The 25146-nt window shown below is 37.2% G+C and overlaps 1 protein-coding gene across 1 annotated transcript in view; it reads left to right on the forward strand.

Moving 5' to 3' along the window:
- PTPN4 (protein tyrosine phosphatase non-receptor type 4) overlaps positions 1-25146 on the forward strand; it is a 251341-nt gene that overhangs the window by 58140 nt on the left and 168055 nt on the right. Inside the window, exon 2 of the mRNA XM_058301151.2 lies at positions 17229-17383. Within this exon, the coding sequence (XP_058157134.1) occupies positions 17246-17383 (138 nt within the window). The 5' untranslated portion in view covers positions 17229-17245. The remainder of the gene's footprint in view (positions 1-17228; positions 17384-25146) is intronic.

Raw genomic sequence — 25146 nt, forward strand, 5'->3', positions numbered from 1 at the left:
TGAACAATGCTCCAGCACCATTTTTTAAAGAGACTGTTCTGTCCCAATTGAGTGGACTTGGCAGCCTGTCAAATGTCATTTGGTCATAGATGTGAGGGTCTATTTTTGAACTCTCAGGTTGATTCCATTGGTCAGTATATCTGTCTACTTGCAGTACCATGCTGTTTTAATCAGTGTAGCTTTGTAATATGCTGTAAAGTCAGGAAGTGTGAGTCCTCCAACCTCGCTGTTTTCAGTTATTCAGGGCCCCTTGCCCTTCCAAATAAATGTGATAATTGGCTTTTTTATTTCTGCAAAGGAGAATTCTGTTGGAATTTTGATTGGGATTGTATTGAATCTATAAATCAATTTAGGTAGAATAGATATCTTAATGATATGTAGTCTTCCAGTCTGTGAACATGAAAATCTTGGATTTCATTTAACAACATTTTGTAGTTTTCTGTATACAGATCCTTCACATCCTTGGTTAAATTTATTTTTAGATACTTGATTTTTTTAGTTGCTATTGTAAATGGAATTTTCTTCTTGATTTCTTCCTCAGATTGCTCATTACTAGTGTATAGAAACACTACTGATTTTTGCTTGTTGATCTTGTATCCCACCATTTCACTGAACTCATTTATTAGCTCTAGTAGCTTTGTTGTAGGTTTGGGGTCTTTTTCTAAATATAGGATCATGGCATCTGCAGATAATGAAAGTTTCACTTCTTCCTCTCCAATTTGGATGACCTCCCTTCCATTTTGTCTTCCTTTCTGCTGGAACTTCTAACATTGGTGACAGTGGGCATCCTTGTCTTGTTCTGGATCTTAGAAGGAAAACTTTCAGTCTTTCACCAGTGAGTATAATGTTAGTTGTGGGTTTTCCATTCGTCCCCTTTATCATGTTGAGGAAGTTTCTTACCCTATTTTTTGAAGTACTTTTATCAAGAAAATATGCTGGATTTTGTCCAGTGCCCTTTCTGCATCAATCAAGATGACCATGGTTTTTTCCCTTCTATTTTTTAATATGTGGTATATTACATTAATTGATTTTCTTGTGTTCAACCACTTGCCCACTCAACCATGGTATATGTATGTGTATTTTTTGTGTTACTATGAACCAAATATATTGTGTAATATATTGTATGATTCAAAAAAAAAATTTATGTATCCAGTACATTTAATTAAGAAATGTATGTTTTTATTCGGCTGTGTTTTCTTTTTCTTTTTTAATTATTTGTATATTCAATTATTAAATGTACAAAATAAAGTTTATAAAAATGTAAAAAAAAACATATTACCCAGCCACAATGGTGAAAAACAGCATGCTGCTGGTGTGAAGATAAACACACAGACCAATGGAATCAAACAGATGGTTCAGAAACAGTCAGTCACATCTCTGGTCAAGTGATTTTTGAAAAGGCTGCCAAACCCACCCAGCAGGGGTAGAATAATCTATTCAACAAATGGTGCTAGGAAAACTGGATATCCTTGAGAGGTGGAGGCATCTTTGGGACATGGAGCTGCCCTGGATGGTGCTTCAGAGGCAATCACCGGACATTGTAAATCCTCACAGGGCCCACTGGATGGAATGGAGGAGAGTATGGGCCATGATGTGGACCATTGACTATGAGGTGCAGAGGTGCCCAAAGATGTACTTACCAAATCCAATGGATGTGTCATGATGATGGGAACGAGTGTTGCTGGGGGGGGGAAGAGGTGGGGTGGGGGGGTGTGGTTGAATGGGACCTCACATATATATTTTTAATGTAATATTATTACAAAGTCAATAAATAAAATAAAATAAAAAAATAAAAAGTCTATAGTGTAAAAAAAAAACAAAAAAAACTGGATATCCATAGCCAAAAGAAATAGGACTCCTCTCTCACACCTTATACAAAAATTAACTCAAAATGGATCAAAGACCTACATATAAGAGCTAGAACCAAAAGCTCCTACAGTAAAATTTAGGAAAACTTCTTCAAGACCTGATGGTAGGAGGTAGATTCTTTAACCTACTCATGCTCATAAGCATAACCTACTCATGCTCATAAGCATGAGCAATGAAAGAAAACAGGATAAATGAGACCTCCTCAAACGTAAACACTTGTGATTCAAAGGACTTGGCCAAGAAAGTGAAAAGGCAGCCCACTCAATGGGAAAAAATATTTGGAAATGACATATCTAATAAGGGTTTGATTTCCACTCTATATAAAAGAGATCATGCAACTCAACAACAAAAGAACAATCACTTTAACTTAAAAATAGGCAAGAGAATTAAATAGACATTTCTCCAAAGAGGAAATACAGATGGCCAAAAAGCACATGAAAAATGTTCAGTATCACTAGCTATTAGGGAAATACCAATCAAAACAACAATTAGATATCATCTCACAGCATACAGAATGGCCATTATTAAAAAACAGAAAACAGTTTTTGCTGGAGAGGATGTGGAGAAATGGGAACACTCCTTCACTGTTGATGGGATTGTAAAATGGTGCAGCCTCTGTAATACAGTTTGGCAGTTCCTCAGGACACAAAATATAGATTTACCATATGATTCAGTAATTCCTCTACTAGGAATATATTCAGAAGAACTGAAAACTGACGCAGACAGACATTTCCACACCAATGTTCATAGCGGCGTTATTCACAGTTGCCAAAGAATGGAAGCAACCCAGAGTCCATCAGGCAATGCATGGATAAACAAAAAGTGGTATATAAATATGATGGAATTCTATGCTGCTTTAGAAAAAACGAAATTGGGATACATATAATAAAATGGATGAATTAATGTTTGGAGTCTGATATCCTGGTTAGTGTTTTGTCATAGTTTGGTACTGGCAGTTGCTGGAGGTGAAATCTGTCTGCTAGGCCTTGTCTGTTTTCGAGAAGCCTCAGATCATCACTCACATCCCAAGGAGCCTCAACTATACCATGTTTGACTGTAAGTGGGTTCCCTGCAGTGCTGAATTTGTGACTTTGAGAAACTTCGCAGCATCATTCAGCTGTGCAGAGAGCCAGCATGGAGACCTAATGCTGCTTCAGGAGCCTTTGTCCAGCTCCCGCAAAAGCATAGCTCGAGCTGCGAGGGAGCAACTTGTTAAACACTTTTGTTCGAGTCCTGAATTCTCATCCGTGCCCTACTGGCCCCTTTCTCCAGCCATCCGCAGCGCAGTACACCGCGAGGTCTCTGGAAAGTGACGTTAATAAATTCAAGGCCTGACGAGGCAGTTCACAGTTTTTTTGCAGAGAGTCCTTTAAAAGCTAAGCCCATATTGAAAAGACCAAACCCATAAATGTGGAACATTTGGTGCAACATCTTTACAGCAGAAATTTTTAGTTACTGGAGATTTTGATGGAAACCTTAAATGGAATTTGGAAGATCTAGAGATACCAGTAATTTCTGTGCAGGGCTGTAAGGAAGTTATAAATACTATAGATGATGTAGGTGGACTAGGAATCGGGAAAGAAGCACCTGAAATTGTGACTGGCAACCAAGATGGAACTGTGAAGGTATGGGACCCAAGGCAAAAAGATGATCCTGTTGCTAATATGGAAACTTTGTTTATGATTATTTCAAAACTAGTGAGACTTCGGGAAGATGGTGGACTAGAAAGACATGGGACTCTCTTCTCCTCCTATTTTTATCTGTCTTCAATTCAGCATTGTGAAGTCCTTCTCCAGTCTCTGCCATCCTCCAGAGTCTGATTTTTTTTTTTTAATACGCTGTTTGATTCGACTTGTAAGTATTTTGTTGAGGATTTTTGCATCTATATTTATTACAGAAATTGGTCTGTAATTCTCTTTTTTTGTAGTATCTTTATCTAGCTTTAGAGTGATGTTGGTTCACAGAATGAATTAGGTAGCATTCCCTTCAATTTTTTCGAAGAATTTGAGCACTGGTATTAATTCTTTTTGGAATAATTGGTCGAATTCCCCTGTGAAACCATCTGGTCCCAGGCTTTTATTTGTGGAGAGGTTTCTGATGACTGATTCAATCTCTTTACTTGTAATTGATCTGTTTAAATCTTCTATTTCTTCTAGGATCAGTGTAGGTTGTTTGTGTCTTTTTAGGAATTTGCCCATTTCATCTAAGTTGTTTAATTTCTTGGCATATAGTTGTTCATAATATCTTCTTATGATACTTTTTATTTCTTTGGGGTTGCTAGTAATGTGCCACCCTTCCCTCCCCCGTTTCTGATTTTATTTGTGTGTCCTCTCTTTTTTCCTTGTCAGTCTATGGTAGGAGGTGGGGATCCATCTTCAGTCTTTTACATATGGATATCTAGTTTACCTAGCCCCACTTGTTGAAGAAACTGTTCTTTCACTGTTGAGTGAACTTGGTATCCTTTTCAAAAATCAGGTGAATAGGAAAGTGTGTATAGCTCAGTAGTTTGAGCTCCGGCTTCCCATGTATGAGGTCCCGGGTTCAATCCCTGGTTCCACCTAAAAAAAAAGTCAGTTGACTATGTAGATGAGGGTTTATTTCTGACCTCTCTGTTTGATTCCTTGGTCTTTGTGTCTGTCCTTGTTCTGGTACCATGTTGTTTTAATTCCTTTAGCTTTGTAATAAGTTTTAAAGTCAGGCAGAGTGAATCGTCCAACTTCATTCTTTTTTAAAGATGGTTTTGACTATTCAGGGTCCCTTACCCTTCCATATAATTTCTTTTAAATAACAAATAAATTTTATTAATACATATTAATAAACATATAATTTATCTAGAGTGTACAATGAATGGTATTTGCTATAATCACATAGTTGTGCATTCATCACTTCAATCATTATTAGAGCATTTTCATTATTTCAATAATAGTATTAAACATAAAACAAACAAGAATATTCCTCACCTCTCAATCTCTCTATATATGGCTTCCCTCACTGTATATAGCTGCTATTTGAGGCAGTTATATCCAAAATGCATAATCAGTGACTTTTAGTATAATCACAATGTTGTACATTCCTCTCAAAAATTTTAGAACAATGTCATTACTCCCGAAAGACTCCACACCCCTTAGCATTCCTTCCTCAGACCTACTTAACCACTAATTTCCTTTTATCTTTATAAATTCATATTTAGATTTTGTGTAAATGGAATAATCAAAGTATGTAGTACTCTGTATCTGGTCTCCTTCATTTAGTATAATGCTTGTTTTTTTAACTGTCTGATATTAAAAGTTTGTACTATTGACTTATATTTGTTCAGTTTCAGAGAAAAATGATCTTGTATACCCATATTCATATTTCATATATTTATATTATTTGTCCTTTTGTGTCTGGCTTTCTTCACTCAACATAATGTCCTCCAGGTTCATCAGTGTTGTTAAGTTTCATGGCTTCATTTCTTCTTACTGCTGTATAATATTCCATTGTGTATATGCTCCACAATTTGTTTTACCATTCATCAGTTGATGGACATCTGAGTTCTTTCCAACTTTTGGCTATCATGAATAGTGCTGCTATGAACATTGGTGTGCAGGCATCTGTGTGTCACCACTCTCAGTTCTTCTGAGTATAAACCTAGCAGTGGTATTGCTGGTTCCCATGGCAAGTCTATATTCAACTTCCTTAGGAACTGCCAAACAGTCTTCCACAGTGACTGTACCATTCTGCATTCCCACCAACAGTGAATAAGCGTTTCTGTCTCTCCACATCCCCTCCAACATTTCCAGTTTTCTGACTTTTCATAGTGGCCCAGCTAGTAGGTGTGAAATGGTATCTCATTGTAGTTTTGATTTGCATTTCCCTACTCACTAGTGATGTTGAACATTTTTTTCATGTGTTTCTTTGCTGTTGTATTTCTTCTTTGGGCTGTTGTCTTTTCAAGTCTTTTGCCCATTTTTTATTTTAAGATTTATTTTTTATTTTTTATTTTTTTCTCTCCCCTCCCCCCCCATTCCCTGTGTGTTCTTCTGTGACCGCTTCTATCCTTATCAGCGGCACCAGGAATCTGTGTTTCTTTTTGTTGCAGCATCTTGTTGCATCTGTGGCAGCATTCCTGGGCAGGCTGCACTTTCTTTTGCACTGGGCGGCTCTCCTTACAGGGTGCACTCGTTGCATGTGGGGCTCCCCTACACAGGGACACCCCTGCATGGCACAGCACTCCTTGCACACGTCAGCACTGCGCGTGGGCCAGCTCCACACGGGTCAAGGAGGCCCAGGGTTTGAACTGTGGACCTCCCATGTGGTAGGCGGATGCCCTATCCATTGGGCCAAGTCCACTTCCCTTGCCCATTTTTTAATGAGATACTTTTGTTTTTTTATTGTTGCATCTTATGATCTCTTTATATATCATGGATATTAAACCCTTATCAGATACGTGATTTCCAAATATTTTCTCCCATTGAGTCGGCTGTCTTTTCACCCTTTTGACACAGTCCTTTGAGGTGCAAAATTGTTTAATTTTGAGGCAGTCCCATTTATCTTTTTTATTTTGTTGCTTGTGCTTTGGGTGTAAGGTTTAAGAAACTACCACCTACCACAACATCTTGAAGATTTATGGTTGTCGTTTTTATATTTAAATCCTTGCTCCATTTTGAGTTAACATTTGTATAAGGTGTGAGATAGGGGTCTTCTTTCTTTCTTTTGGATATGGCTTTCCTGTTCTCTCAGCACCATTTGTTGAATAGACTATTCTAGCCCAGGTAGATGGGCTTAACAGCCTTGGCAAAATTACCTGACTGGAGATGTGAGGGTCAATTTCTGAGTTCTTGTTTTGGTGTCATTGGTCAATCTGTCTGTCCTTATGCCAGTACCATGCTATTTTTACCTCTGTAACTAAGTATTATGCTTTAAAATCAGGAAGTGAGAATCCCCCAAAATTTTTTTTTCTTTTTCTAAGCTATCTTTTGCTATTTCAGAGCCCCTTACCCTTCCAAATAAATTTGATTATTGGCATTTTGATTTCTGCAATAAAGGCTGTTGGGTTTTTATTGAGATTTCATTGAATCTGTAAAGCAGTTTGGGTAGAATTGACATCTTAACAATATTTAGTCTTCTAATCCCTGAACACAGAATGTCCTTCCATTTATTTAAGTCTTCTTCAGTTTCTTTCAGCAATGTTTTGTAGTTTTCTGAATACAGGTTTTTTATGTCCTTGGTTAAGTTTACTCCTAAATATTTGATTGTTTTAGTTACTGTTATAAATGGAATTTTTTTTTCTGATTTTTCCTCAGATTGCACATCAGTTGTGTATAGAAATGCTATTGATTTTTGCGTATTAACCTTGTATCCTGCTACTTTGCTGAATTCATCTATTAATTCTTGTAGTTTTGTTATGGGGTTTTCAGGATTTTCTAGATATAGGATCAGCGAATAGTGAAAGTTTTACTTCTTCCTTTCCTATTTGGGTACCTTTTATTTCTTTTTCTAGCCTAATTGCTCCAGCTAGAATTTCTTGCACAATACTGAATAATAGTTGTGACAGTGGGCGTCCTTATCTTAGTGGTAAAGCTTTCAATCTTTCACTATTGAGTACAATGCAAGCTGTAGGTTTTTCATATTGGCATTTCACCATACTGAGAAAGCTTCCTTCTATTCCTATCTTTTGGAGTGTTTTTATCCAGAAAGGGTGCTATGTTTTTGTTAAATGAGAGGAGACATTAGCACTGAACCCATAGAAATAAGAGAGATCATAAGAGGATACAGTGAACACACCTGTATGTCAGAAAATTAGAAAATGTAGATGAGATAGACAAATTCATGGAAACACATGAACCACCTACACTGACTTTAAAGAAAGAAAAGACCTCAGCAAACCAATCACAAGTAAAGACGTTGAAACAATGATCAAAAACCTCCCAAAGATCAAAATCCCAGGACCAGATGGCTTCACAGGTGAATTATACCAATCATTCAAAGATGAGCTGATCTTGCTAAAGCTCCTTCAAAAATTGAACAGGAAAGAATGCTACCAAACTCATTCTTTGAAGCTAATATCACTGTAATCCAGAATCAGATAAAGACCTCCAAAAAAAAGAAAATTACAGACCAATATCTCTAATGAATATAAATGCAAAAATCCTCAACAAAATACTTGCAAACAGAATCCAAAAGCACATTGAAAGGATTATACACTACAATTAAGTATGTTTTATCCCAGATATGCAACAGTGGTTCAGCAAAGAAACTCAATTAGTGTAATAGACCATGTTTCTTTTATAGGGAGTGAGTTAGGGGTACTCTTTCATTCTTTTGGTTATAGATATCCAGTTCTTCCAGCACCATTTGTTAAAGAGACTGTTTGTCCCCTTACCATGGCTTTGATAGGTTTATTGAAAACTAGTTGGCCATGGAGGTGAGGGTTTATTTTTGGTCTCTCAGTTGTGAATGTGTCTGTCTTTACGCCATTACCATGCTGTTTTAACCACTGTAGCTTTGTAATATGTTTCAAGATTGGAAAGTGAAATTCCTCCCATGTTGCTCTTCTTTTTTAGAGTGCTTTTTGCTGTTTGGGTGCACTTTCCCTTTCACATGAATTTGGTAATTGCCTTTTCTATTTCTGTAAAGTAGGCTGTTGGAATTTTGATTGGTATAGCATTGAATCTATAAATCAGTTGGGTATGATCGACATCTTCACAATATTTAGTCTTCCACTCCTTGAACACAGAATGTCTTTCCATTTGTTTAGGTCTTCATTAATTTCTTTTAACATTGTTTTTTAGTTTTCTGCATATTGGTCCTGTATTTCTTTGGTTAAATTGATTCCTAGGTATTCCTATACATTTGAGTATTTTTCTTGCCATTATAAATGGAATTTTCCCCCTGATTTCCTCTTTAGATTGTTCAATACTGTGTACAGAAACATTACTGATTTTTGCATGTTGATCTTGTGTCCTACCACTTTGCTGAACTCATTTATTAGCTCAAGTAGCTTTGTTGTAGACATTTCAGAATTTTCTAAATGTAAGCTCATGTCATCTGCAAATAGTGAGAATTTTACTTCCTCTTTTCCTATTTGGATGCCATTTATATATTTATTTATTTTTGTCTAATTGCTCTACTTGGAACTTCTGGTATAATATTGAATAACAATGGTGACAGTAGACATCCTGGTCTACTTCTCCATCTTAGAGGGCAAGCTTTCAACCTTTCCCATTAAGTACAATGCTGGCTGTGGGTTTTTCATATATACCTTTTTTCATGTTGAGGAATTTTTCTCCTTTTCCTATCTTTTCAAAGTTTTTTTTTAATTGAGAAATGCTTTTTCTGCACCAATTGAGATGATCATGTAATTTTTTCCCTTCAGTTTGTTAATACGATGTATTATGGTGATTGATTTTTTTATGTTGACCCAACCTCACATACCAGGAATAAATCCTACTTGGTTGTGTTGTGTAGGTCTTTTGATATGCTATTGGATTATATTTGCAGGTATATTCATTAGAGTGATTGGTCTGTAATTTTCTTTACCTTTTTTTAAAAATTATTTTTAAAATTTATTTCCACCGCCCCCCCCCCCATTGTCTTGTGCTCGCTGTCTGCTCGTCATCTTATTTGTGTCATCATCTTGTTGTGACAGCTTGCCACACCAGCCCATCATGTCAACTCGCTGTCAGGCTTGTTTCTCTAGGAGGTCCCAGGACCTCCTGTGTGGTAGGCAGGTACCCAACTGCCACATTCTCTTCCCCTTTTTTTCTTGTAGTATCTTTATCTGGCTTCTGTATTAGGGTGATGTTGGCTTCATAAAATGAGTTGGGTAATTTTCCCTTCTCTTCAGTTTTTTTAAAAGAGTTTAAACAGGATTGGTGTTAATTCTTCTCAAAATGATTGGTAGAATTCACCTGTGAAGCCATCTGGTCCTGAATTTTTCTTTTTTGGGAGATTTTTGATGATGGATACCGTCTCTTTAAATGTTATTGGTTTGTTCTTGTATTTCTTGTAGCGTCAGTGTAGGTTGTTTTCTAGGAATTTGCCCCTTTCACTTAGGTTGTCTAGATTGTTGGCATGTGGTTTCTCATAATATCCTCTTATCCTTTTTATTTCTGTGGGGTCAGTCGTAACTTCGTCCCTTTCATTTCTGATTGTATTTGTTTGTATCTTCTCTCTTTCTTTGTTAGTCTAGCTAGGGGTTTGTCAGGTTTTTTTTATCTTCTCAAAGAACCAGCTTTTGGTTTTGTTTATTTTCTCCATTGTTTTTTGTTCTCAATTTCATTTGTTCCTACTCTAATCTTTATTATTTCTTTCCTTCTTCTTACTTTGGGGTTGGTTTGCTGTTCTTTTTCTAGTTTCTTCAGTTGTCCAGTTAGAACTTTGATTTTAGCTCTTCCTTTTTTAAAAAATTAATTAATTAATTTTTTATTTCTCTCCCCCCCCCCCCCCCCCCCAGTTGTCTGCTCTCTGTGTCCATTCGTTGTGTGTGTTCTTCTGTGCCTCCTTGTATTGTCAGCAGCACCCGGAATCTGTGTCTTGTTTTGTTGTGTCATCTTGCTGCATCAGCTCTGTGTGTGCAGTGCCATTCCTGGGCAGGCTGCACTTTCCTCACACTGGGCAGCTCTCCTTACGGGGCGCACTCCTTGGGCGTGGGGCTCCCTACGTGGGGGACACCCTGCATGGCACGGCACTCCTTGCGTGCATCAGCAGTGCTTTTGGGTAGTTCAACACATGGGTCAGGAGGCCCTGGGTTTGAACCCTAGACCTCCCATGTGGTAGGCAGATGCCCTATCTGTTGGGCCAAGTAAGCTTCCCTCTTTCTTTTTTAATATAGGTTTTTAGGGCTATAAATTTCCCTCTTAGGATTGCCTTCACTTTATCCCTTAAGTTTTGATAAGTCATGTTCTTGTTTTCATTTGTCTCAATATATTTACTGATTTCACTTGCAATTTCTTCTTTGACCCACTGATTATTTAGGAGTGTTGGGAATTCTTCACATTTGAGAATTTATCTCTTTCCTGTGTATTACTAATTTCCAGTTTCATTCCATTATGATCTGAAAAGGTACTTTGTATAATTTTAATCTTTTGTATTTATTGAGACCTGCATTGTGACCTACCATTTGGTCTATCCTATAGAAAGATCCATGGGCATTTGAGAAGAATGTATAACCCTGAGTTTGGGTGCAAAGTTCTGTATATGTCCATTAGGTCTAAATCGTTTATTGTATTGTTCAAGTTCTCTGTTTCCTTGTTGCTCTCCTGTCTGGTTGTTCTGTCTAATGATGTGGGTGGTGTGTTAAAGTCTCCAGTGATTTTTGCATAGATGTTTTATTTCTTCCTTCAGTTTTTCCAGGGTTTGCCTCATGTATTTTGGGGCACCCTGGTTAGGTGCATAGAAATTTATGACTGTTTTATCTTCCTGGTTATTGTCCTTTTTATGAATACACAGTGGCCTTCTTATCTCTTACAACTTTTTTACATTTACTCTGTTTTGTCCAATGCTAGTGTAGCTACCCCTGTTCTTTTTTGGTTACTATTTGCGTGGAGTATCTTTCCAATCTTTCATTTTCAGCCAGTTTATCCCTGGGTCTAAGGTGAGTCTCTTGTAGACTCCACATGGGTGACTCTTTATTTTTTTAGCCATTCTGTCAACCTATATTTAATCCTAAAGACTCAGGTTGAACCAAGAATCGAAAAACAGCAGAAATACACTGCCTCTGCCACTACATCCCTAGGAAAAAAGAGAGAAATTGAGCGTCTGAGTAAACTCACCATCCTAGTCAGATGCCTAGTCATCAGCAAAAAATTACAAGCTGTGCTAAGAAAATGGAAGGCATGGCCCAAGGAAAGGAATATATATCAAAGCCCCAGAGGAGATGAAGGACTTGGGACAGCTAATTAATAAGATGCATACAGATTTCCAAAATCAAATTGATGAGTTGAAAGACAATATGACTAAAGAGATTCATGACATCAAGAAGACGTTGAGGGAAGCAGATGTGGCTCAAGCACTTGGGCACCCATCTACCACATGGGAGGTTGCAAATTCAGTTTCCAGTGCCTCCTAAAGAAGCCAGGCAAAGCAACAGTTGACACAACAAAGTGACACAATGAGGAAACAATGAGAAACACAACAAGTGGGGAGCGGAGGTTGGTCAAGTGATTCAGTGCCTCTCATCCACATGGAAGGTCCTGGGTTCAGTTCCTAGTTCCTCTTAAAAAGAAGACGATGGAAACAGATGTGGCTCAAGTGATTGAGCTCCCACCTACCACAAAGGAAGTCTGTGGTTCAGTTCCCTGTGCCTCCTAAAGAAGACAGCAGGCTGGCACAACAGGCAGGCTCAGCAAGCTGACACAACAAGATTACACAAGAAGAAAAACATGATGAGAGACACAGCAAAGCAGGGAGCAGAGGTTCCCAGTGCTTCCTACAGAAGTTGGGCAAGACAGTGATCTGATGCAAAGGGCAGGCCCAGCAAGCGTTGCAACAAGATGGAGGTCCTGGGTCCCTCTTTTAGTTCCCAGTGCCTCCTAAAGAAGTAAAGATGAACAGACACAGCAAGTGCGAACAATGAGGCGGTGGGGAGAAATAAAGTAAATCTTAAAAAAAAAAAAAGATGAGCTTACAACGAATAGACACAGAGAGCAAACAGTGAGGGGCAGTGCGGGGGGAGGGGGAAGAGAAATAAATAAATCATGAAGAAGAGAAAAAGACATTGAGTAAGCACAAAGAAGAATTTACTACCTGAATAGAAAATTAATGTAGCTTATGGGATGAAAGACATGATAGATGAGATAAAAAAACACACTACTGATTTTTTTTTATTCCACCCCCCCTACTTTGTGGCTTTTTGCTTGCTGTCTGCTATCTGTGTCCATTCACTGCATTCTTCTGTGTCTGTATTTTATTTTATTTTATTTTATTTTTTATTTATCCCCTCCCCCTTGTAGCTTGCTTGCTCTCTGCTCTCTGTGTCCATTCACTGCTCGTTCTTCTGTGTTTTTGTTTTCTTTTTAAAATATTTATTTTATTGTTTATTTCTCTCACCCCACCCCACTGTCTGCTCTCTGTGTCCATTCGCTGCATGTTCTTTGTCTGCTTGCATTCTTGCCATGCTGCACTGGAAAACTGTCGCTTTTTTTTGTTGTTGCTGCGTCATCTTGCTGCATCACCTAAGTGTGCAGTGCCACTCCTGGTCAGTCTGCGCTTTTTTCATGCAGGGCACACTCCTTGCACGTGGGGCACCCTACGCAGGGGACACCCCTGAGTAGCAGGCACTCCTTGCATGTGGCAGCTCACCAGATGGGTCAGTAGGCGCTTGATATTGAACCCTGGACTCTCCATATGGTAGGTGGACGCTCTATCAGTTGAGCCACAATTGCTTCCCTCTTTTGTGCTTTTTGTTTTGCATGTCTCCCCTTTTTTTGTTGTGTCACCTTGCTGTGTCAGCTCTCCACGGCACTTGCAGGCCAGGTGGCACTTCGCAGCACTTGTGGGCTGGTGGCTGTCTGCAGCGTGCAGGCAAGCCTACCTTCACAAGGAGGCCCTGGGATGCGAACCCAGGGCCTCCCATGTTGTAGACAGGAGCCCAACTAATTAAGCCACAGGCACTTACCCACACTACTGATTTTTTGAGAGTTGATCTTGTACTCACCACTTTGAATTCATTTATTTGCTCCATTAGCTTTGTTTTACATTATTCAGGATTTTCTGTGTATAGGATCATGTCCTCTGCAAATAGGGAAAGTTTTACTTCTTCTTTCCAATTTGTTTGCCTTATGTTTTTTCCTTTCCTAATTGCTCTGGTTGGAACTTCCAGTGCAATGCTGAATAGCACTAGTCACCATGGGCATCCTTCTCTTGTTTCTAACCTTAGAGGGAAAGCTTTCCCTCTAAGTATGGTGAGTATGGTGTTAAGTTGTGGGTTTTTCTTATGTGCCTTTATCATGTTGAGAAAGTGTCCTTCTATTCTTGATTTTCTGAGTGTTTTTTATCAGGAAAGTATGGTAGATTTGGTCAGATTCATTTTCTGCATCAGTTGGCATGATCATGGTTTTTTTCCTTCATTCTATTAATGTCATGTGTTACATTGACTTATGTTGAACCACCCTTCATAGTTGGAATAAATCTCACTTTATCATGGTCTGTAATTCTTTTAATGTGTCGTTGGATTTGGTTTGCTTGTATTTTGTTGAGAATTTTTGCATCCATATTCATAAAGGAATTCCTGTTGAGGAAGCCTTTTTTTTTTAAACAGAATTAAAATATTCTAGCTTAAACATTCCATAGCATACTTTGTTACTATCAGAATCAAAAGCAGAAAACCAGTATTCAACATCTCTATCAAATACCCCCTTTCCTCTGCCCACACAGCACATTTAACAAGAAGAACCATATTCCATATTTTTAAAATATTTCAAGACAACAGGCATCTTTGAGGGGATGAGAGGTCTACCCTGGCCCCTGGGCCTCCCAGGGTGGGGCTGAGAGATAAAAAACCTCCCAGCCCTCTCCCTTCTTCCTGGGGGAGGGTGCTGCCCCATGGCCTGGGGCCTCCCCCCGATCTTCTAGGGCAGGGCCCTCACCTGGTCAGGGGGATCAGCATGCAGGGGGAGGGTCAATTTCAATGTATCAATTTTCTGTGACTATATTTTTGTTTCACTGTGATAAATTGTTCTTCTACTAATGGGTCCTCTATTGCAATACCCACAGATGTTTCAAACTGTTAAATTTAGCCCTGATTTAGTGAACAAGAGTGTCTAAAGATTTTAAATGTATTTATAGCATTTGCCTTTCTGCAGAAAGAATCCACTTTATTTTTAAAGATTAATTGCTTTTGTTTATTTATTTATTTATTCCTCACCCCTTCCCCGCCCCAGTTGTCTGCTCTCTGTGTCCATTCGCTGCATGTTCTTCTGTGACCGCCTCTATCCTTATCAGCGGCACCGGGAATCTGTGTTTTTCTTTGTTGCGTCACCTTGCTGTGTCAGCTCTCCGCGTGTGCGGCACCATTCCTGGGCAGGCCGCACCCTCCTTCCCGCTGGGCGGCTCTCCTTAGGGGGACACTCCTTGCGCGTGGGGCTCTCCTACGCAGGGGACATCCCTGAGTGGCACAGCACTCCCTGCACACATCAGCACTGCACATGGGTCAGCTCCACACAGGTCAAGGAGGCCCGGGTTTGAACCACGGACCTCCCATGTGGTAAGCGAACGCCCCAGCCATTGGGCCAAGGCCGCTTCCCAGAGTCCACTTTAAAAATGGGCAAAAGACTTAAATAGATATTTTTCCAAAGAGGATATAAAATAGCTAAAAAGCACACAAAAAGATGCTCAACATCATTGATCATTAGGGAAATGCCAGTCAAAACCACAACGATTTACCACTTCACATCTAGTCAGATGGCTACTGTTAAATAAATGGAAAATAACAAATGTTGGAGAGGATGTAGAGAAATGTGAACACTTGTTGATTGTTGGTGGGAATGTAAAATGGTGCAGACACTATAGAACACAGTTTGGTGGTTCTTTAAAAAATTGATAACGATATGACCCGGCAATTCCCCTTCCGGGGGGAGTTCAATAAAATTGATAGCAGAGACTTGAACATATATTTATACACTGATATTCGTTGTACCATTGTTCACAATAGCCAAAAGATGGAAGCAACCCACTTGTCCATCAACAGATGAATGGATATACAAAATATGTTATAGCCACAAAAGGGAATATTATTCAGCTATAAAACGGAATGAAGTTCTGATACATGCTACAATATGAATGAACCTTAAAGATACCATGTGAATGAAATAATCCAGACACAAAAGAACCAATATCATATCATCTCACTGATATGAAATAATTAGAATACACAAATTCATAATCAGAAACTAGAATATAGGTGGGGTTAGGGAATGGATAGTTAATACTTAATTGGGGTAAGCAGATGTGGCTCAAGCAATTGGGCTCCTGTCTACCATATGAGAGGTCCAGGGTTTGATTTCCAGGACCTCCTGGTAAAGGCAAGCTGGCCCGCACAGTGAACTGGCCTGAGTGGAGAGCTAGCCCACACAGGAGTGCTGGCCCATGCGGCAAGCTGGCATGAGTAGAGAGCTGGTGCAGCAAGATGATGCAGCAAAAAAAAACACAGGAGAGACAATGAGAGACGCAGCAGACCAGGGAGCTGAGGTGGTACAAGAGATTGAGCACCTCTCTCCCACTCCGGAAGGTCCCAGGATCAGATCCCTGTACCACCTAAAGAGAAGACAAGCAGACACAGAAGAACACACAGTTAATGGACAAAGAGAACAGACAATGGGGGGCAGGGTGGGGGAATAAATAAATAAAATCTTAATAAAAAATACTTAATTGGTTGCAGGGTTTCTATTTGGGGTGATGATAAAGGTTTGGTAATGGATAGTGTTGACAGTATCACAAAATTGTGAATGTCATTCACTCCACTGAGTTATATATTTGTGGTTAAAATGGGCATAAATATCACTAATATAAAAAATTTTTAAGTAAATCTTGGGATTGTGCAACACAGTGAACCCTAATGTAAACTAAGGTCTGTAGTTAATAGTGCAAGTATAATAATGTTGTTTCATCAACTGTAACAAGGCCACACTATAGCAAAATATTATTAATAGGGAAATCTGTGTGTGTGCTGGGGTTATATGGGATTCTCTATTTTCTGTGTGATTTTTCTGTAAACATACAACTTTTCTAATTAAAAAACAACAAAATAATGAGACTACCTCTCAAAAATAATCATTTCCTCTAGGTTAAAAATTGCAAAGCAAAAATTGGTAGATTTAAGTCTTCTATTTTGTTTTTGTTTTATTAAGAATAACACTATCAGAATTAAGTTGAATTTAAGGACGCTGGAAATGAAGGGCATTGTTTTATTTTTTTTTTTAAAAGGAAAGTTCTCATGCTCCCCCAGAATCATAAGTTTTTAAAAAGGGAAGGATCTTCCAAAGTTACCCTTAGTTCCTATTGCCATTCTCCACTGTTTTTAAATAAGTATAACTTCTTGAGGTTTCATACACTTCCCCTTCCCCTTTGTTGGCTACTCCTAAGTTTACATATTTTGAATTGGAATTTGACTTCTGTAAAAAGTGCTTGTTTATTAAGTCTTCTCACTGGAACAATTCAAAATAAAGCTTCAAGACATTCGTAAGTTGAATTTAGATGATGAAATATTCATGGTATCCATTTTATACCCCCAGTTTATCCTGGTATTTCAAATTTTATTCCTGTTTTCTACCTAGTTTTAATAGAAAAAATATGTAATAGCTTTGGTTTTTAATCCACACCATGTTTTCCACTGTTCTTTTATTTATTGCTTTTTTATTTTTTTTATTTTTAAAACTTAGACCTCGTGTGGACAGTAATGACCTCACGTTTCCGTTTGCCTGCTGGCAGAACCTACAATGTACGAGCATCAGAGTTGGCCCGAGACAGACAGCATACAGAGGTGGTTTGCAATATCCTTCTTCTAGATAATACTGTACAAGCTTTCAAAGTTAATGTAAGTATTTTATATATTTCCTTTTTAAAAAAAAAATCTCTTATTATGAATGTGAATTTAGTTATATTTTTAAACTGTAATGTTTAAATTGTCATCCAGTTTGAAAGCCCTACTTGCTCAATTAAGAAAGTCTTTTTAATGTAAGTTTATAACTGTCAAGTACATATTCTCTTTAAACTTGATTCTTTAAAACGTGTTACCTAGTGGGCACTTCTGACAGACCAGTAATGTATTATGATTAGTGGAGTAAATCAATAGTATGTGGATGGTTTTTTAAATAAATGAGCTTAAATGTGCTTGAAAAGTAATTTATTCTACTAAATATTTTATACATTACTTGTTCTGTCTATGAATAAAAATTTTGCTAAACAAGGTAAATGCTTACTATATATAATATGTGTTACCGTGGTATTTTCAAAGATGCTGAGAAACAGCAAGCATGAGTCCTGATCAATTCTAGATGGTGAGAAGCTATTATAAATACTTTTGTAAAATCTATCCTGTCATGTGCTGTACACATGAGTAAAACATGGTAAGAGGAGGGTATTACTTTATATAGATATGGTCAAAGCAGGTCTTCCCATAAGGGACACTTGAGAGTGACTTGAAGAGAATGAGAGGTAATAGCAAAAGCCGTGATTGGGTATTTGAGGAATGCATAGAAGACACGTAGGTACAGTAGAAGATGGGAACTAGAGGGGTAGGAAAGGAGACTGAATTAGGTGTCAGCTCCATTATTTAAAACTTTATTGGTCGTGATTAGGGGTTTGGATTTAACTCTGTGGGAGGGAAGCTCATAGAATACATTGAGTAATATGATTTGGTTTAGTTATTTTTTTAATTAAACTTTTTTGTTTAAGTATAATGTGCATACATAAAAGCATAAAAATCGTAAATGTGCAGAAAGTGCATGCACCTATCTGTCAACCTCCCAGGAAAATAGAATGTTATCAACACCTCTGAAGCCTCTCTCATATCCTTCTAGTCACTGCCTACTCCTGAGGTAACCATCTCCATAGATTAGATTTTCCTGATTTTGAATTTCATATAAATGGAATCCAATTTGTTTTGTCTGGCTTCATCTGCTCAGCATTATTTGTGAGTTTTACCCATATGTTTTCTTATAGTAATTGGTTCTTATTCATTGCTGTATATTAACTCCATTGCTTGAATACCACAATTTACTTATCCGGTTTACCTTGTTATAGTTTTAGATTGTTTACCCTTTACTATCTTATGAATAATATTGCTGTGAGCATTCTGGAATTCTGGTACATGTCTGGATGGACATGACTGATTCAATGAATACTTCTCTACCCTTCCCCTAGATTGGCCTATTAACATTTTGCACATTTGCTTTATTTTTCATCTCCATGTGTGTATTTTTTTTTGAACCTTCTGAAAGTATGTGACAGACTTCATCCCTAAATACTTCCATGTGTTTCTCCTAAGGATCTCCTAAATTGCCGTAGTAGTATTATCACACCCAAAAATTTAGCATAGTAAATAATATTATCTAATATGTATTCATATTCAAATTGGAATTCCTCATTTCTAAGTCTCCAGGATGACATCTCATCTGTTTTCTGCTGTATTACTCTGGGACCTGTACTTCAAATCTTTAAGTAATATATTAATCTTTATATTCCTGTTTGTCAAACTTAAAATTTTCTGGAGGTATTGCTGTATAGAGGATTACTTATTTATCATTTTTACCATGAATTCCAAGTCATTTCACATTGGAAAAAGAACTGCAAGGAGTGAAAATTGGATCCATAAAAATACCTTTGAGGGTATTATCTGATGTACCCAGTGAATTCAATATGCTTTTCCAAAAAGTAAAAATTTAAATTTCTTCTGTATTCTATCATCTACTAATAGATAGTTGGAATAAAGGTTGCCAAGGAGAAAAAATATGAAATTAAGGGAATTCTGCTTCATAAAAATTTCTGATTTATAGAAACTCCTATGTATTAGAGAATTGATATAGGAAAATAAGCCCTTTTTCTTATTATATGACTCCCTCGTTAGAATCTTAAAAAAAAAAACTTTTGTTATTGTTTTAATTTAATATTAATAATTATATTTAGTTTTATTTTACCTTATAGATCTGTATTTGTTGCAATATATTGTAAAAGAGTTTGTTATATTGCCCATGTAGCATAATTTTCCATTGGGCACTTTAGGTGATAATAATATGCTGTATTTTTCTGTGTAGTGATCTCTGCACTATCTAATTATTCTTTTAGAAAGACCAATGAACAACTTTTATATATTTAAATGTCAGTTTCCAGTAGAAATGAGCATATTATTAGAATGATAAGTAGTGTGGTACTAGGAACATTCCCTGTTATCTCTGATTATCAATATATCTAAGAGGATCAATATTTATAAAAAATGTCATTTTGGATGTTCTTCTGGGTATTTGGACTCAAGTCATTCATCCTCACAGAGTTGCTTTGTACTTCTGTGCATATTTCTGTCTGTGTGAATGACTCTCCTGGTTGTGCAGACACTGCCTATACAGTGGTATGTGGCAGCCTGCAAGCTAGTAGAGATTTTAGAACTCTGATAAATGTTCTTTTGTGTCCAAAAAGTTCCATTAAGTCTTAGGAATCCCCATTGTGGGCAGCTACTAGTTCATAAAATGATCTTACCAGCATCTCACCTTGTGTATGACCCCTTAATTTCCTGTGATTACCAACCAGTGATTTGTAAAGTTAGCTATTGTAGCCATTGCTTTCCCTAAAAGCTTTCTGAACCACAGGTGAAACAGTGATCGTTACCAAAGTCTTTTTTTCCCATTTGGTAATCATCCCATCAAAGTAGTTTATATTTTTCTGAAGGAATTTGATGTTATTGAAGAGTTGAAATAACTTCATAGATCTTATGTTTCTCTGTTTTGGATGTTGGGATGAGATAAACCATTAGTGTTGCTTGAGCTTCAAGTCCTGTTTTTACTGTGGCTTTGACACAGCCATTTATTTTGCTGTTGCCAGCCTATGGAGCATGTTGTCTTCTCATGCCCTGAATTCACAGTTAATTTACAAAAAACGTTTCCATTAAATGCTTAAAAATGTTTATATTGGACTACATGGATTGATTTCCTCAACCTGTGAGGATTTTTTCCCTAATTTTTGCCTGTACTTTGACTTTGGCATAGTTCTTTAACAGTAGCCTACATGACAGAGAAGGATTGAGGAGAACTAGCCTGTTCAAATTTCTGTGCCTACATAAGAAATTACCTCATGGGCTATGATGTGGACCGTTGACCATGAGGTGCAGTGGTGCTTAGAGATGTATTCACCAAATGCAATGAATGTCTCATGATGATGGAGGAGGTTGTTGTTATGGGGGGAGGAGTGGGGTGGGAGGTGGAGGGTATATGGGATGTCATTTTTTTAATGTAATATTTAAAAAATAAAGACAAAAAATAAAAAATAAATAAAACAAAGAAATTACCTCAAAACTTAGTGGCTTAAAACAACCATTATTAAATAGCTCGGGAATTCAGTGAGTAAAGGGATTCAGATAGGGATGGCTTATCTCTGGTCACCCATTGTGTCTCAAGCCTCAGTTAGAAGATTCAAAGAGTAGGGGCTAAAATGGTTTTTAGACTTATTCTCTCATCTGGCTATTATCTGAGCCCTTAGCTGGAGTTATAAACTAGAAGGACTATATGTGACCTCTCTGTATATCCTGGGCTCCCTTAAAATACAGTGGCTGAATTCCAAGATTGAGCATTTTTAGAATGAGGAACCAGGCTGCAGCCATTTTGCCTTTTCTGATCTGGCCTTGAAAGTCCCATAATGTCACTTCTATCATATTCTATTTTTCATCGTTGTCACTAAAAACCACTCCGTGTTAAGGGAAGGAAGACAGACTGTCTCTTGTTGGGAAGTGGCAAGGTTCTAGAAGGTCATGTAGAATTGGAAATATTGTTATGGATTTTTAAAAATATAGTCTGCCAAGTATGACCCTTGGTGGAGACACAATTTTGCCCAGACCCCTTCATATAACTATACTTGTGTTCTGCTCTCATGTATACCTAGGAATACCTCCTAGAGCTGTCCCCCTTGCTACTTGAAGGGTAGCTACCATATTAGAAGTCAGAGATGAGAGGGAGGTTTAATTCTTACTATCTGCCCTTTGTATTATTTGAATTGTTTGTCTGGGTATGGTGTACTTAAAAAATATGTATGCATATTTTTATTTTATTTACATATATTTATTGTATTTGTGTGGCAGACACAAGTCCATGTGGAGTAATTGAAAGAGTATATGCGAAATACTTATGATGACAAATAATATACTCAACTGTATGATGCTCAGTTTTATAGGATGCAGCATTTAAAGAAAAGGGTAACGTTTATGATTAGAGAAATTTAAAAAATTTTTACCTTTATTACATTTTCCCTCAGTTGGCTTTTTTGATATAAAATTCTTAAAAATACTAAAGCTGTTTTAAAGTTTTCTTTGTTACATATTTATGAACCAAATAAATAATTTTAAAAAATGATACCAGTACTGCAGTTGTTCTTGAAAGATGTTGATATCCTGTGGTTAGGCTTGCAGATTTTTTTTTTTTTTTAATGAAGTGAAATTCAAGGGATACCTATGCTATTAGATTAGAACTTGAAATGGTGACTACTTTGTTTGGATGAAGTTTTTTTTTCATCTTTTCAAACATTAGTTACCCAAATCAGTAGTGCAAGCAAATATAAAGGTAGGAGCAGCAGGCGGGTACAGATTGAGATGTGAAGTATAAGGATGATGAATTTAGTTAACTGAAACTTCATTTACTGGACATCAATCTGGAATCATTTTTGGGATAGAACTTTCAGAATTTTTTCCCCCAGTTACTATCTCATCGCCCTTATTTTACAAATGAGAACACAGGGTTAGAGTTGTTAGGTCAACTGCCAAGTCAGTAGTAGAGCAAGGACTGTGTGTGTGTGTGTTTGTAAACTAAGTACTAATTATGAACAATCCTAATTCTTAAAGAAGGCATGGCAGGACCTCTTATTTTCAACATTTTAAGGATTATTTTGTTATAACCCTACTTATATTTGATATGTTAATTTCTATAAAATATCCTTTACATACAGTGTCACTTAGATTCGTTCAAGTTTTTTTTACATTTATTGGTTTATTCATATACATACTTTTAAAAAACAAACAGCTCTACAAGCTTTACGACAAAAATTAGCAGCCCTCTGCTCATTATTCCTTCAATGTAATCTCATTCCACTTATTTAGTTTTTTCTTCTCATATAGTAATGTGGTTCAAAGAAACCTGTTGATATTATTTCTGGGTTTGTGTGCTTTGTTTTTTGATGATATATATTGACTTCGGAATATGAGAATTTAGCTCTCTTATATTGCTGCCCCTGCCCCCCAACACAAGTATTTCTCTTTTATCTTCCCAATAAGCACAGTTATGTAATAATAATTGGTTAGTTAAATATTTATTTTCCCTAGAGAGAAATCCTCCCCCAGTCAGCTGCGTTGTATTTGTAGAACCAAACTGCTGGTTTTCTTTGAGTCAAGTGTAAGAAAGGGACTGGAGAGTCTCAACTGTTCAGTTTGTAGATGTTCAGTTATTACTGTAGACCTTCCCTGTTTTTAGTATAATGATCATCATTCACTTATACCTGATGTCCCTGAGTCTAGAATCTGGTTCATTTTCTTCAGAGAGTAAATCTCTGGTTCTTGTAGTGCTTGACAATGGGAAGGGGAAGGTGGAGAGATGGTTAGGTATGAGGGCTGCTGGTTATACAGGCTTTCATTTGGTCTTAATTTTTTTTAGTCCTTCCTGGATTCCCTTTTACAAAAGCAATTTTTCTCCATTTTCTAGAGTTCTGTGGAGATAAATTAATTTGCATTTGGGCTTCTTTAACCCTGCTAGCTTTATTTTTAGCTTTCTTCTATAAGTCTGTTCAGTTCAGTTACATATCATTTTGCAAAGTGTTTTACTATACCTTCTTCTTTAGTTAATACCCTTTAGTGTGTCTTGAGCAAGCATTTGTGCTCAGTTTGCCTTATTTACCCTTGACATCTCTCAGTCTGATTTTCAACAACTTCTACCCTGAAGGAAAATTTACTAATTACCATGGTGTGTTAATTTGAAAGTGGTTGTCTTTATTGCAAAAAGGCATGATTGATGTTTGCCCATTTAGTTGTTTGAAAATTCAAATACTGTAGTATGTGATAGATCTTTAAAGCTTTTTGTTCTCTATATTGAAATGTTTTTCCTAAGCTATAATCATATTAAGCACAGAACATAGAAAACTCTATCAGTCAGATTTATAGTTATACACAATTAAGGTGATCAAATTTCTTGGTTTATTTTTCAGTTCTGTTTTCTCTATGAGTATATAGTCTTGGGTCTTATAATACATTTCTCTTAAGTTTGTTATTAATGACATTTAATTCTGAAAGACTAGGCAATTATTCAATGATGAATTTATGAACATTTATGTTGAAGAATAACTAGCTCTGTGGTTAAACACAAGTTGTTCTACCTTTCTGTGTTTGCGATTCTCTTGTTGAGAGAATTATACCTGCCTTGCAAAGAACGCCTAGAATTAAATAATATTTGTGAAGTGCCTGCTTGTCTGACTCATGTCATATATTTAGAAATTGTTGATCTTTATTTTTTCTGTTGCTTATGATCCATTTAATCAACTCTCTAGTCCCAGAAGTGTTGTCTTAGAAGCATATCACTTTTGAAATTCTACAAAACAGCAATCTGCTAGTTGTTTTATATGAATATATAATATTTTCAGCCATGTACTGTTTCCAAAACCCAGATTGTTTCCTGGCAGTGTTAATTTAAAATGCATATACACAGAAATTGTAAGCATGCCAGTTTGTTCTTATAAACTAAAGAGAAGACAAATGTCAATTACTTTTTTTGATAACTAGGTATTTTTTTCTCCTGACAGTAATACAATAAATAAAAGAAAATTGTAGTTATTCATGTACTTCATTTAAGCATAGCAGTTACTGAGTGCCTAGTATATAGTATGGAAACAAATAATTTAGAAAATAGTTGTAACGCATTTCATGATGAGAGATATGTTGGATTCTATTTAGAAAAAATCTCCCACTTAGTGTTCCTGCCATGACAATTATTTATGGATTTGGTTGTTTAACCGTAATATCTATAATACATGTTATAGGGTATAGTGCATGAATCTTCAGTGTACAAACTAATGAATTTTTATGCATGTGTACACCTGTGGAACCACCAGATTAAGGTATAAAATATTTTCCTCATACCCTTGTGCTTTGCTCTGTATTTATTTTCCCATTTTATCTCCTTTATTACTTCTTCTCTTTAAGTTGTAATATCGTTCTTTCAGTGGTTACCTTAGAAATTACAAAATGCATTCTGGGGAAGTGGATATGGCTCAAGCAATTGGGCTCCCGTCTACCATATGGGAGGGTCCAGGGTTTGATGCCCACGGCCTCCTGGTGAAGGCAAGCTGGCCTTTGTGGTAAGCTGGCCCACATGGAGTTCTTGCCCCCATGTAGCACTGGACTTTGCATAGTACTGCTCCACACTGGAGTGCTGCTCCACACAGGAGTGCTGCTCCACACAGGAGTGCTGCCCCGCACAGGAGTGCTGGCCCACGTGGAGAGCTGGCACGGCAAGATGACCAACAGAAAGAGACACAGAGGAGAGATAATAAGAGATGCAGCAGGCCAGGAAGCTGAGGTGGTGCAAGAGAATGATCACCTCTCTCCCACTCCGGAAG

The sequence above is a fragment of the Dasypus novemcinctus genome, chromosome 7 (genome assembly GCF_030445035.2).
Source record: "Dasypus novemcinctus isolate mDasNov1 chromosome 7, mDasNov1.1.hap2, whole genome shotgun sequence".
NCBI classification, from domain to species: domain Eukaryota; kingdom Metazoa; phylum Chordata; class Mammalia; order Cingulata; family Dasypodidae; genus Dasypus; species Dasypus novemcinctus.